General features: G+C 42.4%; 1 protein-coding gene across 2 annotated transcripts in view; it reads left to right on the top strand.

The window, feature by feature from the left end:
* Positions 1-16,546, top strand: part of CERK (ceramide kinase) — a 79,668-nt gene that overhangs the window by 38,733 nt on the left and 24,389 nt on the right. For both annotated transcript variants that reach the window (XM_044984593.1, XM_044984585.1), the window contains exon 6: positions 410-555. In XM_044984593.1, the coding sequence (XP_044840528.1) occupies positions 410-555 (146 nt within the window). The remainder of the gene's footprint in view (positions 1-409; positions 556-16,546) is intronic.

The raw sequence follows: 16,546 nt of genomic DNA, 5'->3' as shown, positions 1-16,546 counted from the left end.
GTAAAGTTACAGAATGAGGCAGGGGGACTCCTGTAGTTCCTGCAGCTACACCTCTACTCTGATATAACGCGACCCAATATAACACAAATTTGGATATAATGTGGTAAAGCAGTGCTCCGAGGGGGCAGGGCTGCGCACTCTGGTGGATCAAAGTAAGTTCGATATAATGCGGTTTCACCTATAACATGGTACGTTTTTTTGGTTCCTGAGGACAGTGTTATATCGAGGTAGAGGTGTATCTTGTTTTTTGTTTGAAATATAATGTTTTAAGTTGACTGTCCCTTTTTTATAAATCATAAAGGTGAATAGGGAGAACAAAGTGATGATCGTAAGTGGTGGCTGTGCTAATTGGAACATTTAATGTGTTTATTGACTGTTAGCATGCATTCTAACTTGTGTTTTCTGGCAGTATTGTTTGTGTTGGTGGGGACGGAATGTTCAGTGAAGTGATGCATGGTCTAATTGGAAGAATACAGAAGGATTCTGGCATAGATCAAAATAATCCCAAAGCACCGTTAGTCCAGTGCAATATAAGGATTGGCATAATCCCTGCTGGTAAGAACAAAAAAGGGTTAACTTTCAGTTTACTTTATTTATTAATGTAGTAACTTTTTGTAGTTAAGCCTGCCTGTAGAATAAAATATAAACTGTAATGCTCCCTAAAACTATTGGTGGACCAGCATAAATAGCGATGGCTGCAATGTCCTTGTTTGTGGGAGAGGGAATTTACATGAAGGGGAGGAAGCAAAAATTAAAGTATATGATAAAATTATTATTATTTAACTGCTTTCTTGTTTAGTGTTCTGGGGCTTACATATGCTTATAAAAAAGGAATGGTGAGGGGAAATTATAAATTTGCACAAACAAACACTAACTGAAATCATTATCAGTTGAAACCCATTGAGTAGAGGCTATTCACTTTATTCTATACAGTGAAAGGATCCCAATATTCTATATCTGTTTTCATTATTGGCCAACTGTGCAAGTGTTGAAATCCCTTTTGTAGGATTGAAACACAGCCTCTCCTTGTCCCTCAATGCTTCTGTCACAAGAAGCATAGAACCACTGGGGAGCTGGTCCACAGATTCCAGAGACAGGTCCATATTATGTTCTTCTTGAGGCTCTGTAGTCACAAGGCCTGCAGAAGCCCTGCTGCTACCTTCCTTCTGTATCTCAGTGAGGGGCTGGTCCATTCCAATTCACTATGATAGCCACCCTTTTTGGGCTAATTCTGACCACTGCTAGTGAGAAGCATTGTTAAAAACTTTTCCCCAAGTGAAGTCCTTTAACAAAGTAGATTTAACTGCAAAAACTAATCTAAAGAGTGTCTTTGGCTCTTGAAAATTAATGACCCATGTAGCCAAAAAAGGAGATCCCTAAGGCTCCATTCAAAATGTGGTCTGGGCTAGAGGGAGGGCTCCCCCTTCTAATAGTGGAGTTAGTAGTAGTAATTCTCAGAGGTATCTCCAGAACCACAGATGAGTGTGGGCATACAATTGTTCAGGTAAGGCACAGAATTATTCTGTGTGTTGACAGTCACATGACTGCCTTTGAGTAAATGACTAAAATTTGAAATTAGTAGTGATAAGAGACAAAACTCTGAGTGTGCTGATGATAAATAATGAAAAATTCTGAAATTTAGTATTTTTAGTGCACATATATTAAATTTCCCCATTTACTATTTTAATTGTTAAATGTACCCAACTCTCTCTCCTGTTCATTTAGTCTTATAGTCTAGTCAGTAAAACAAAGGTACTGTATATCAATGTGTTTTATATAAATCACTCTTCTGAGAGATTTGCATGTGCTTCTCCTATTAATATTAATGAAGAAACACACTTGAATCCATTTGCGACTCAATTAAACCTATAGGAACAAAATCAGAATTGCTTTCTCGCTTCTTAACTCTTTCTGCTTGGGCAAAATTTCCATTGACTTCAGTAAAGGTTTTTTTGTCTGAGTAAAGTGTTCTGTGTTTGACATATGCTGATCTGAAAACATTCTTCTATTTATGGTGTTAGTGACCTAAAGAAGGTGCAGGAAAAAAGCATAACTCTAATGTTTAGGTTATGGCACAGTTAGACTTTGGGAAGAGGAATAGGTCAAAAGCAAAAGCATTTCAACTCCCTTTTATAGTGTATCAGTTTGTCACCATCTGACATTTGTTAAATGTACATATTTGGGGTTATTGTTTTTAAAACAGACAGGAAAAACGATCTTCACTGATGTTAAAACAGTATTAAACTTTTTAATTTCTTGTACAATCCTTTATAGCCTGTTATAAATGAGTTGTTTGCTTTTTGCATTCATTTTGTCCACTGTACAGCCGTTTGCTGTATGTGAATTTACATTGTATTCTTGTCTTGTATTTTGCGAGGTTTTATATTGAACACGTTCTGTTAATAGTCATAATTTTACTTTTGGCTCTGAATAGTGATTTAAAAAAATATATTTAATGAACATGATTAAGAAAGTTAACCTCTAAATTATGTTACACGCTCTTCTGGAGAGCAAACTTAAAATATAAATCCTTATATATGTAAAAGTTGGTTAAGTATGCGTGGTTTTTTTTGTTTTGGTTTTTTAATGTTAGAAATAAGAGGGGGAAAGGCAAGGAGTCTTTTTTTTCTTAATGTTTTATTACTAAATAAAGATGGGAAATTGGTAAAGGGGTACATATGTATAGTGTGTACATTCATATTTTCAGTAATTTATATCAATCTGTGCACTGTACAAATCTTAAGGCTCAATTTCAGGTCCTCTTAAATCATAGGGACTGGATGGCCATGTGTGAAACAGTCACTGACATACTTGAGGAAAAGTTGCAAGAATTCTCCCCTAGCCCCTAGCGAACCCACTCACAGCGGTAGTCCTGGTGCTCACCTGAGTGCAATGTCTGTTAGGTTAGAGTTTCTGTAGTGCTGTCTTCCACTGGTGGGACAAAAATATTATACATTATCATATTGGGAATGGAAGTCTGTTTCTGCAGTTTACAGAGTGCATGTAGCTATTCATTTTTACTTTTACATATTAGTAGACAAAAGTATTGAATACTCAACAGTTCTCAATTTAATTAACTCAAAAGCATTATCTGTCAAAGGGTGTTTTGGGGGCAAGTGAGGGGAGAATTAAAATGTTAAAAGTGGCAGGCAAAGGCAAACTGTCTAGCATCTGCTACTTTTTGAGGGGCCATGAGATTATGGAGAGGTGGGAGAAATGCAACAAAGTTCTAAGCAAACAGCTTTTGGGGCAGCTAAGCAGTACCATCTACCTCTGGAGGAATAGAGCTTTGTCTCTGTAGCCTGCAACATGTCACAAGTGCCACATGGACGATGCACGAGCAATGTGTCGAGATCAGGGGAAAGAGAAATTTCCACTCCTCACCCCCTTCGAGTACATGGGGCAGCAGGTCAAATGAAATGTTCTGGTGGGGTGGATATGGCCCTCAGACCACAGTTGGCCATTCTTTATTTTGGATCCGGGGTTGATGGGGCAGAGGGGGGAGGTGGGATGGGCCCTGAGATGGAGACACTGCAAGTGCTCTGAGTGCACATTGATTAATCTGGGCCTGTTCACCCACCCATAGTTTTCAAAGTAGACTGCTAAGATTCATTTTGTGAAAAGCCAACCTGAATACTAAGTACCAGGCAGGTTGTATTTAGAGGTGAGCCCAAAGGGGACTGCAGCATGAAAACGTTTGGAAACTGCTGTGTTTAGTGTATTAACTTGTGTATAGTGTGTTCTGTGTTGTTTCCCTTGTATTGTGGGACAAAAGGGAAATTTTATAATATAGTCTGTCATGCTATGCTAACGTTCCAATTAATAGTAAGTAGGGCTGTCGATTAATCGCAGTTAACTCACGTGATTAACTCAAATTAATTGTGATTAAAAATTAGTAGCGATTAATCACAGTTTTAATTACACTGTTAAACAATAGATTAGCAATTGAAATTTGTTACATTTTTGGATGTTTTTCTACATTTTCAAATATATTGATTTCACTTACAACACAGAATACAAAGTGTACAGTGCTCACTTTATATTGATTACAAATATTTGTAATGAAAAAATGGTATTTTTCAATTCACCTCATAAGTACTGTAGTGCAATCTCTTTATTGTGAAAGTGCAATTTACAAATGTAGATTTTTTTTTTGTTAGACAACTGCACTCAAAAACAAAACAATGTAAAACTTTAGAGCTTACAAGTCCACTCAGTCCTACTTCTATATAATATAAAGTGAGCACTGTACACTTTGTATTGTGTTCTGTAACTGAAATCAATATATTTGAAAATGTAGAAAACAGCCAAAAATATTTAAATAAATTGTATACTATTATTTTTTAATCGCTTGACACCCAATAGTAAGAGAGAGTGTGCAATTAAAGTTTTGTTAGAAATTCAGAATATACCCCAGAGTTGAAACAAACCGTTTAAGAGCAGATAAAAGTAAGATGATGCATTTGTAGCAGAAACCTTTATTCTTTTCTTCTTAGTTACAACAGAATTTCAACAGAGTTAAAATAAGTGTTCTCACTACTTACAAACCTTTTATTTTCCCTTCCTTCCTTCTTAAAGCTTTCATTTAAAATGTCCCATTCCAACTTAAACGCGTGTTGCTTTTGAAAAAAGTTTTTTCTTTCACATCAAATTCAAGCTTCTTGCCATCAAAACTCCTCAGAACTTTTTACCTATATCTTTGCCCATCACTCTCTTCTCCCTTGTGACCACATTTTTTTTTCTTCTTCTTCACCTATACAGGACATGCCCCTGTGTGTGCGCATAGAAAACAGCAGAAAGTGCTGTGATAGCAGGATACTCTTAAGGAGGAAGTCAGTAAGGAAAATGTAGTAGGAAGGAGGGTAAAATGTTCAAGAAAACTGGGGATAGTGTAATAGAGAGAACCACTGAAGCAAGGAAGGAAAAAGCTATTTGAGAAGCCTGTCTGAGGGGGAAAAAAAAGCGATGACTCTGCTAGTATGAAGTCAACTAAGGTAGAATTACGCTTCTTATGTGGGCCATATTTCACGTTTTAAACCAATATTTAAAACCGAATAATAGTTCTGTGTAAAGATAGTTTGAGACCAGTTCAGATTCATTAGAAGTAAAATAGGGAGAGCCCTATTTGGCAGTGGTAGCTGTACCTTTGACCTGTAGTACGTACTATCAAGGTAACCACTTTTTTTCAGACAGGCTTCTCGGACTGCTCTTCTCTCTTGCTTTGTTGGTTTCCTCTCTTACGCTATCCCCAGCTTTCTTATACACTTCACCCTGCTTCCTATTACCTTTTCCTTACTGACTTTCTTCTTTTGGGGTATCCTGCGTCTCTCAATGCACTTTCTTCTCCATTCAACTGCCTGTTACAAATCCAGGGAATTCTTATGGTTCAGAATACCTTCCCTCCTTCTGTTACAGGCATACCCTTAAATATTGTTTAGATAGCAGTAGAAATTGACCGTATTCTATGTATGCCCTGTTAAATTAGGAAATGTATCTACATTGTGTATGCAAAGACTGATCACATAATCCAGATAAAGTGATAGCTCAGCATTCAGAATGGCATGCGCTTCACCAGGCTTAATTCATGCCTGCAAATTCCAAAGTCATTTGTATATTCATTAACTGTCAACTTACTGCATGGATGTAGACAAGATAATAGCATCACACAAACTCACCCACTTGGGCCTCTCGAAGAATTTTTAGTGTGTCCACTAACAGAAACCAAACCTACTTTCAAAATGTTATGCAATACCGTATTGTGAACGGCGATGTTTATTATATGGTGAACAGTGAATCTATTGGCAGTTTACCCATACAACAACTGATCAAGTGGTCATTAGCATATTTCTTTAGCATGTCCCCTGTTGGCTAAGACATCACCAGTCCTTTGTATTTATTTAACTTCAGTATACAATTAATGAACTTAAAGACTTGTGCAGTTACTGCCATCAGTGAAACTATCCAGATTGCTACTAGGCTGCTGAATTTACATATTGTCCTACAGCTCGGCTCACATGAATCAGTTGATTTTTGTCTCATAATGCCCTATTTCACTGTCTTAGGAGTGTTCCAGCACTAGTAACAACTTGTCAAAGTACTTTTATGTTGCCATGCAGTAACAATGGATCAACCGGTCTGTAAAACTTCTCTTAAAACACGGGTTTGCCTTCTGCGAGTGTCATCAAATGGACTGGAAGAAAGCAAACATAGCACTACTGTGGTGTCACTATGTTCCGAGAGAAGTAGTATGAGTTCTTCTATGCCACCAGAAAATGGTTTCCAAAGAATGCATCCAATCTCGCTTATCAACTCTTCAGATTGAAGAGTAATTTAAAAAGGTGTGTGGTGACTACTATCTGTCTTAAAACACTTGTGTAGGTGCATGAAAGGTAAAATGCTTAGTTTCTTTCTTTAGTTGTATTGTATTCTGTTTAATGCAGTGTTATCCTGTGGTGTCTCTTTACCTCAGACTGGTAAATCTTTTTCTCATCCATTTTTCCCTTGGATGTGCAGTATGAACTCCATCCACATTCTAAATCTATGAATTGTATGTCATAACCAGTTCTTCCATATAGATACTTTACAGTCAAGATAATTTTCCCTTTGAATTATTGTACAAATAATTGGAAAAATTCTTGAAAACAATAATTATATAGAATCAAGGACTTGGGCAGCTGTTTTGGGTAAATGAGTTGGCAACTTCTGTTCAAGAATTAGTGTAATTAATATTAACGCAAACCGGTCATGCCAAATCATTCCCTCATCCTGCGATCTTTCCATAGCCAAAACTCCCAGTGACTCTTTAGAGTCAGAGCACACAATGACTTCAGACTTGGTCTTTAACCATATACAGTATACTCTGTTATCTGAGCCTTCCACATTATTGCAGTCTCTTCCTTGTCCTGGGTGCATTTCATGATGTGGGACAAGGAAGGGACTCAGATAATGAGGCAGTTTAGCTAATAGACTAGAGCTTCCCTAGCCAGGACTGCAACATGGAGGATGGGGCCTTTCCTCCCTGCTGTTGTGGGGCTTGTACACCAGCACAGGGATCCCTCTGCAACCCCCTGTCATCAGAGTGATTTGAGCAGTCTCGTTACAGTAGAGCTATAGAAGAGTCGCTGTGCTGCCGTGGGGCTGCTGCCCCCCAATCCCTGCAGATGGAAGGTGCAGGAGCAAGGCTGTGGTGTTGAGGGGGCAGAGCAGGGTCCTGTGGGGAGCATGCCTCTTTTCTGCCCCATACCTTGCCCCTACAGGGAGCTGTGCAGCAAGCTGCCTGTAGCCCTGCTGTCATAGGAGTGAGTGAATGGGGAAGTGTAGAGACCTGCATCTGAGGCTGCCAGGAGAAGAGAGTGAGAGAGAACAAGCCCCTGGTCCCATGGGAGGCTACCCTGCTGCTGAATGGATCCTGCCCCCTCACTTATCTGAACTCCTAATTACCCAAATAAAATCTGTGTTGCACGTGCTATTTTGATAAGCAGTGGTATACTGTGCCATGTGAGCCTTGGATCATCGAAGTCCTACACCTATAAAATTGCTGTGGAGCACCTTTTCATACAGGTGCCCAATTGTAGCACCCTGATCTAACCATAACCACCAGTAACTGTTTGGGGCTAGGCACATGTGGTGAGCAGTCATTCCCTCTCAAGACAGTTTATATATATTATGAGCACTGCTAGATCCACCCTCTGCAGCTATTTGCCTCAGGACAGATTGTCAGAACATAGGGCAAATACCCCCAAATTCACCAAGCCGGTAATAAGCCTGAACCACTACACTAGTTTCACCATGAAATACAGGCCCCTGTTTATCACCCAGGCAAACTGGACTTTATGATGTAAGATTATTAAAATAAAAAACCTCATATTGTGTTCTTCCAGTTCCAAAGGACCAGTCAGTTACCCCAGGTCATCGGATACTTTTATTTTACCCAAAAAATGGTGTTAGCCAATCCTGAGTAAACTAACTAAAGATTTATTGATTTAAAAAAGAAGAGCGTTAAGAAATTAAAGCAAATAATATACATTACAGGTGAATTAGAGCTTGTAGTCCAAATGAGAGCATAGATGTAGAGTCTTTACATAAGTCCTCAGGGCTTCCCAAAAATGAATTCTGGGGATCTCTGTCTGTATGCTTAGACCTCCCCCAACTGCTCGGCCAGAGTTCAGGCAGTTCAGAAATGAATCAGAGAGCAGGATCATTCCTATGGTCCAGTATTTGTAGTTGGAAGCAGCTCATTACTGGCACAGCATAGGTAATGCAGACGGTTTGAGTCTCCAGTGTTAAGCCGAGGACCCTTGGTTTGAAGTTAACTACCTACTTTCCATGCATACACAAATAATTCAGTTACACTGGCCATTCATTAAAACATGGACAGATAAATGAAGACAATACAGGAAATATTCTTTAGTTCCATGCAGTGTATACACATCTTTGACCTTAAGGCTAAATAAGTACAGGATATAGACAGATGTAAGCATACAAACACTGTTTTCCTTGATTTTTTTTTGTCAACACAAATGAAGGAGCTGGTGTCTGCTATCCCATTTAATATCCCTTTGATACTCACACAATTGAATTAGCCCAGTTGCATTGCAGTGCTGCTTGACATGCCTTTAAAGGTTACACACAGGTGAACTGGCCTGTTAATTCTAATCTGAGCTGTTTTATCAGCATCACAATACCTTCTTGGAATGATGTAAAGAATTATTAAAGGAGTGAGATATCCGTTTGCTGTATCATGTTTTGTTTCTCTGTGATGGCTATACTCTAGTACCTGAGAGCATCAAATTAGTAATGCTTCACACTGCTGTTTACTGTTCAGACCTTGTGTGATTGACTGACTTAGACCAGGGCTGAATATGGAACTAAGTTTCTATTCAGCTACTGCAAAATCCCTGACCTAGATGAAGGCACAAAGGCTAAGTGACAAACAAGGTATTCACACCTGAATGTACAGATCCTATTCAGATCTTCAAGTGGTTATGATATTAACTAAGAGGATAACTAGAGGGTCATCTGCTTTCTTCCCTAACTAAGCCAAGATATGACAGAGTTCATGCATGCATCAGGGCATTCCACAGACTGCAGGCAAAATGAAATGGAAAGATTTGGTGTAACATTTCAATATGCCCGTCTATGAACAGCTATTGCTACCCCAAATTTGGCTCCTTACCATGTCATCCATCATATTTGTCACCACCCTAAAAGAGAAATTGGAGTCCTGTGTGCTGTGCAGAACCACTTGCTCATGACAGTGTGTCCTGAACTTTGTGCTGGTCTCACAGAAAAGTCCCTCCATCACACTTACTGTTTCCTTTGGAGTGTGATTCCATTATGTGTGTTTGCCTCCTGCTGCTGTCAGGGCCTTACTCATTAAAACCTCTTGATCACTGTGGTCGGCATCTGCAAAATGTTCATATGAGCTGGAGCAGCCTCCTCTCTTGTGTCTTTAAGTGGAAGCCTCCTGGACAGTGAGACAGAGGGAAGGATTTTCCATGCCCCCGTCTACCAGCATATATGCCCTGATTTCCTCTGAAGTGAGAAAAAGAATGGAGAGTAGATTTGAAATCAGTGAATCAGTCATCCTTTGGCATGTTTCTCAGAGTCTGAATTGGCCTTGTAAAAATGAAGTAGTCTGACTTGGTCTCTGTCCATATGTCTTTGGTGTATCTGAAAACAGGCAGGTGGACAAAGGAGTTTTTCAAGGCTTATGCTGTCAATTTTGGAGGGAGGGCGAGGAGAATGGCCCACAGACCCTTAGCAAGATGTTGGCTCCTGGCATGATCATTTCTTTGACTTGACTAATTTAACCTTCCTTGACCTTCCTCCACACATATTCCTAATCCTTGTTTGGGCTCCCATAGGCAAGTTTCCTCCTGCTTAGTCTGCATTAAAAGCTGGTTCTTCACCTGAAGGCAAATAATCACAGTATTTTATAATCTAAAATCGGATGTATGTTATACGTCCTTTATATTATGGTTTTAAATTAATCCTGTGAAATGCTTCAAACAGCATAAAATAGATTTCCCTGATTGAATAGATCTTTTTATGCTTTTATCTTCCTAATGTTAAATGTGTTTGGTATGTTAAATATCTATACATGTACATAAGAAAGGCCAAAAATTAAAGGGATGCTGTCACATAAAAAAATCATTTTGAATAAAACTTCCATATCTGTGCTGCAGTGAACACCTCTGGTTATTAAAGATGAAAAAATCAAACGTACTCCTCACTGTGTGTGCTGGGTTTCTTTGCATTAATGAGAAGACTGAAAATAAACTTGAGTCAATTTCATTTCTTTACACTTTGCTTTTCTAGTCAACTTCACTTGCAGGCTTACATGTATTTGTACAATACTGACGTGTTTGAATTTTAAACACGACCGGGACTTACTTTTTTAAAAAAACTGGTCCTATTGGAATCTTAAAAATGCATGAAAACAAATCTCTTTGGCTTAGATTTTGTAAGCATTTGTTTTTACAAAACCTAAATATTCAGCAAAATTTCACTATATCGCTTCAAAATAGCAAAACCCATTTACACAAATTATTCTTTTCCCCCCCTTTTCGTTCCTCCCCACCTCCTCCCGCCAGCCTCTGTAGAGACAAAAGTTGATTAAAATTATTTGCTCTGCTATAAAGAGCAAAATTTAGTTTTAACAACTGTAATGGTTCTCTGGGTATCCAGAACTAAGGGCTTGGCTACACTTACAAGTTGCAGCGCTGGGAGTTACAGCGCTGGTCATGCAGCTGTGTAGGGCCAGCGCTGGAGTATGGCCACACTGACAGCTACCAGCGCTGCAGTGTGGCCACACTTGCAGCACTTTCCAGCGCTGTATTGAGAGGTGCGTTGTGGGCAGCTATCCCACAGAGCACCTCGTCCCATTTTGGCGCTGAGTATTGTGGGAAGGGGAAGGAAGTGTGCGGGTCATTCCGCTTCCTGTGCCAACGCCCCATGGTGCATCGCTTCACATCCCAGCATTCACTCTTTCCGGCAACGTTTGGCGCCATTGTGAGTGTCTTTCTGTTTTACTCTCTGTGTGTGAATCGCGATTTCTGTGGCAAATGGAGCCCGAGCTGCTGAGGACTGTGCTGATGAGTGTCGCCAGCACAACACGTTTGGCAGTCGAGCTATTCCTTCAGCTCCAAAGTGACAGTGAGGAGTCTGACGATGATATCGATATCGATTCTCCTGCCGCGTGTGACACTAAAGTGCTTGTGGCATTCACGGAAATGCTCAGCACCGTTGAACGCCGCTTTTGGGCTCGGGAAACAAGCACTGACTGGTGGGATCACATCGTCATGGAAGTCTGGGATGACGAGCAGTGGCTGCAGAACTTTCGTATGAGAAAAGCCACTTTCATGGGACTGTGTGCTGAGCTCGCCCCCACTCTGCGGCGCAAGGACACAAGATTGAGAGCTGCCCTGACGGTGGAAAAGCGGGTGGCTATTGCAATCTGGAAGCTGGCAACTCCAGACAGCTACCGGTCAGTCGGGAACCAGTTTGGAGTGGGAAAGTCGACCGTTGGAATCGTTTTGATGCAAGTTTGCAAGGCAATTAATCGCATCCTGCTAAGAAAGACCGTGACTCTGGGGAGCGTGCAGGACATTGTGGATGGCTTTGCACAAATGGGTTTCCCTAACTGTGGAGGGGCGATAGATGGGACGCATATTCCTATTCTGCCCCCCCCCCCCCCACCTGGCATCAGAGTACATTAATCGTAAGGGGTATTTCTCTATGGTTCTCCAGGCGCTTGTGGATCACCGCGGGCGTTTCATTGACATTTACACAGGCTGGCCTGGAAAGGTGCATGATGCACGCATCTTTCGGAACAGTGGCCTGTTCAGGAAGATGCAGGCAGGGACTTTTTTCCCAGACAGGAAGATCACAGTAGGGGACGTCGAAATGCCCATTGTGATCCTTGGAGACCCCGCTTACCCGTTACTGCCTTGGCTCATGAAACCCTATACAGGGAAGCTTGACAGGAGCAAGGACCGGTTCAACTACAGGCTGAGCCGGTGCCGAATGACTGTGGAGTGTGCTTTTAAAGGCACGCTGGCGTTCCTTGTATGGGAAGCTAGACTTGGGGGAAAGCAGCATCCCCGCGGTTATATGCGCTTGCTGTACCCTCCATAATATTTGTGAAGGGAAGGGTGAAACATTCAGTCAGGCATGGACCACCGAGGTTCAAGTCCTGGAGGCTGAATATGCACAGCCAGAGATCAGGGCTAATAGAGAGGCCCAGCACAGGGCTTCAAGGATTAGGGATGCCTTGAGGGAAGAATTTGAGGCTGAAAGCCAACAGTAATGTTTGCTGCCTTGCATGGGAGTGAATTGCACTGTTTACACTGTTATTCTATTATCCCTAAAATGATTTGCAGTGCCTCTTTCTTTACTGGGCTAAGGTATCTTTCACTATCTGCTATAATAAAGACTGTTTTCAAAGCCAAGAATTGTTTTATTGAAAAGAAAAAAACTTCCTTGACAGACAGACAGACACACAACATTTCATGAACACAAGAGGGCAGGGGTGTGGGTTGGTGAACTGTACAGTCACAAGTTTGCATATGTCCTGTCTGGAGTGCTGTTTAATGAATCCTGCACTTCAGGGTGCATAAACTGCATGGTGATGGGGGTTGAGTGCAGAGGGTAAGGGTGGTAGGTATCAGGGCTGGTTGGTGAACGTACAGGTGTTGGAGGCAGCTGGTGGTGGTAAGAACCTGGATGCTGGGGAAAGGTGGTTTGAGCTGACATTGGGGCACAAGGCAAAAAGCTTTGGGACGGGGGGGTGGTGGAGTAGCACGGTAGTGTTCTGCTTGCATGGCAACGAGTGACTCTATAGAGTCCGCTTGGCGCGACAGGATGCTTAGCAGCCGCTCTGTGCTTTTCCTCTTGGCCACTGCATTTCTCTTGCGGATCCTGCTTTCCTTCTCTCTCCACTCCTTCAATTCTTTACTCTCTCTAGCAGAGTGATGAAGAACAGTTTTCAACATGTCCTCCTTGCTCTTTCGGGGATTTTTCCTCAAATTGTGCAGCCTCTGTGCTGTGGTACATCTGCTCAGTCCAGCAGTCAAGGTCACTGTAGAAAGCCAGAAATGTATACATTTAACAGGGCAGCATTGTATTCACTATCTCCAGACATTAATTGCTACACTGAGGGAGTTCTTAGTCCTCAGTTTAGCATTCTTTTACCACACACATAACACAACAGAAGCCACGAAATGGTGAGTGAGGGGTGCTTATAGAGGGAGAAGTGGGGCTTGAGTGATAGAGGGGTGCTTGCTTCGGGTAATCTGGAGTGATAGAGGGGTTGAGTGAAGGTGTAGCTGCAGGGGTGATCTTTACTATCTCCCTATCTCTTCACTAAAGAGTCTCCCACCATTTTTCACAGGAGTTAATCCTGGAAGATATCTCCCTGCTGCGAGTCACTAGGGAACAGCGGGAGGCTCTTTTACAGCAATGTGGATTCCGCCCTGGACCCTATGCGGCTTCCCTGTGTTCAGAAATGGTCCCCCCACCCCTCGCGGCACAGTGGCGCGGACGCGTCAGCGTGACTGGGACAAGGAACACAGTGGCTCTCCCTATAAACCTGCGCAGGCATATTGCCCACGCTCTGGCTGAAACTTTTGCTGAGATCACTGCAGCCGACTTGATAGACCACATCAATGGGCTATTCCACATCTAGGCTGGCATGCATGCAGCCCTAAACCCCCTTCCTCTCCAGAAACATTTCCACCCAGAAAATAAAAGCCGCTTACCGGTAACCCGCTCCTCTGCTTGTCCTTCTGCAACTGCTGGCTGCTGTGATTGGGTACTTTCCTCCTGGCTTGAGAAGAGCTTCTGGCTGCATGCCCACTCTGGGGTGTCTTCCCCCATCCCAGTAGCTTCACTCGCGTTTTCCTCCCCCCCCCACCGCCTCCGCCTCCTCCTCCTCCTGTCCCCCAGCCTGCTCAGAAGTGTCCATCGTTGTCCTGGGATTGGCAGTGGGGTCACCCCCAAGTATCGCGTCCATCTCCCTGTAAAAACGGCAGGTCGTGGGGGCAGCTCCGGATCGGCGATTCCCCTCGCGGGCTTTGTAATAGGCACTCCGCAGCTCTTTAACTTTCACCCTGCATTGTAGTGCGTCCCGATCATGGCCCCTATCCAGCATGGACCTTGATATCTGCTCAAAGATATCGTAATTCCTACGGCTGGAGCGCAGCTGGGACTGCACAGCTTCCTCCCCCCAAACACTAATGAGGTCCTGCAATTCGCCAGTGCTCCATGCTGGGGCTCGTTTCCCGCGTGGAGGCATGGTCACCTGTAAAGATTAACTGATTGCACTCCACACCTGGCTGCAGCAAACAGGAAGGAGATTTTTAAAATTCCCGGGGCATTTAAAGGGCGGGTCACCTGAGGCAAGAGCAGTAGAGTGCAAACTGATGAGCAGAGTGGCTGAACAGGAATTGTGGGATAACTCCTTATTCTCTGGAGGACAATTAAAGCGCTGGTGAGTGTCCACACCTGCTGAGCAGCGCTGGATCACCAGCGCTGCACTCCTTATACCCCAACCGGGATGGGTTTTCAGCCAGCGCTGCAACCAGGGAGTTGCAGCGCTGGTTGTGCCCTGCAAGTGTGGACGGGGTGTAATTGCAGCGCTGGAAAGCCTCCACCAGCGCTGCAACTTGTAAGTGTAGCCAAGCCCTGAGAGTCACTGTGTTACCCACTGCCTTGAGTATGAGAGTGTCTTGCCTCTCCTTGGCTGGGTGTCAGTTCCCTAATGCCACCAGCTTTTCAGCCACTCAAGCACTTTCCTTCAGGCTATGCCAGCCGTAACTTCACTTTACAGACTAACAATAGGTGCTCCCCTTGTCCTTTTGAATTGTTTCCCTGTGATATCCAGCCCCTGACACTGGCTACTAACAGAAATTCCAGATCCTCTGCCCTGCAGAGGAGCAGTTTACCAGTTTTATCTTAATCCACTGCCCCTGATTAACACACAGCATTTGTAAGGTTTATTTAAGAATAAAGATTCTGCTAGAAGCAAGAGAGAGTGATGCAAACAAATTATTACAATACAAAATAATAAAACGTGAACCTGAGCCTACACTTAATAGTTACCTTCATTATCTAAAAAGTAGGTGTCTGTCCCGTTTCCCACCCTCCCCCTCAAGTTCAGTCTGTGGCTGGCTTCACATGAACCAAGATCCAGTTTTTCATGAGAATACCTTCTCTAGGTGTCTCCATAGCAAAAGGATTCAGGGTACCTTCCTTTCCTCTGTGTTTGTTTTATTTCTATTCATAGACAGGGTGAACCCCTGTCTTGCTATAATGTTCCTTTTTTACCTTCAAGAGGTTTTGATTGTTTGCCGTTGCCTCTGATTGTTTTTCATTGTAAGTCTTGGGGTTTAACAAGGCCAAACAATTGAGCCTTGTATTGTATCACCAGCAAAATAGGCAGGGTGGCAACTCCCTCCTGCTTGAATGGGCAATCAACAACACACATTATCCCCTGGTGACTAATTTTTACTCCAAGTCCATAAAGCATGTTTTTAACATAAGTACATTATTCCTTAAATATTACTTGTACATAAACCTCACAATTATGAATCTTAACAAGTTGTGAGTTTTCTATGGATACCTTACATAGGTAAATATCCTGTAAGATGTGTTTGGTGTAGTGAGTTTGTCAGGTCTGAGGTGAGAGTTGTTTGCAAAGAACAGGGAGGAGCTTTTACCCATGAACCTCTGTCTCATAACTTTTTTCCAATGTATTGGGTTTATCACAAGCTGTTCCTCTTCCAAACAAAAGTATGTATTAATAATAAATATGCTACTTGAATACAAAGGCACAGGTATATCTAGTAGTTTTTAGAGTTTTTGTTGTATCTTTACTCCAGACAAACATTTGTGCAATCCAGATGCTTAGATAAAGTTACTGACAGAGTCTAGAAACTGGTAATTTTGTACTGTGGTAACAATTTTTTTTTAAGTGGGAAAGAAGGGATTTTTGTACAGAAAAAAATAAGATTGCAAGTATTTTCTGTAAGGACCTGATCAAATTCATGGGTGCAAATATAAGTAACCTAAATGTATTTAGTACATATTCAAGGTCTTTACATGGTCTATTTGCCCCACATCCAACCTGCCCTTTCAAACAAAATTGAGGGTTGGGGGAGTAGGAGGATGATGCATGCAATAGTAGTTCATGTGTTAGGGTATGTCTACACTAAAAACTTAAGTTGACCTATATTAGATTGACTTACAGCCACCACAGCAATTACTGCAGTAGTGCATGTCCACACTATGCTCCTTGGATCGGTGGTGTGCGTCATCAGCAGGAGTGCTTCCACTGACCTAAGAGAGGCAGTGTGAGGAGCTGAGAGCCAGCTCCCTCCTGGTAGCCTGGCTGCCCCACAGGCTCCTGGGCTTTCGGCGAGCTGCTCTCTCGTCTCCCCTTTTCCCCCGGGAGTGGGGAGAAGCTGCCCAGGACTTCTCGCTTCCCTGCCGCGAGTGGGGGAATCTGCCCGGGGCTTTTCGTCTTCCCGTTCTCCACTGGGAGTGA

The sequence above is a fragment of the Mauremys mutica genome, chromosome 1 (assembly GCF_020497125.1).
Source record: "Mauremys mutica isolate MM-2020 ecotype Southern chromosome 1, ASM2049712v1, whole genome shotgun sequence".
In the NCBI taxonomy this organism is placed as follows: Eukaryota; Metazoa; Chordata; order Testudines; family Geoemydidae; genus Mauremys; species Mauremys mutica.
This window is presented reverse-complemented; position numbering and strand designations above follow the sequence as displayed.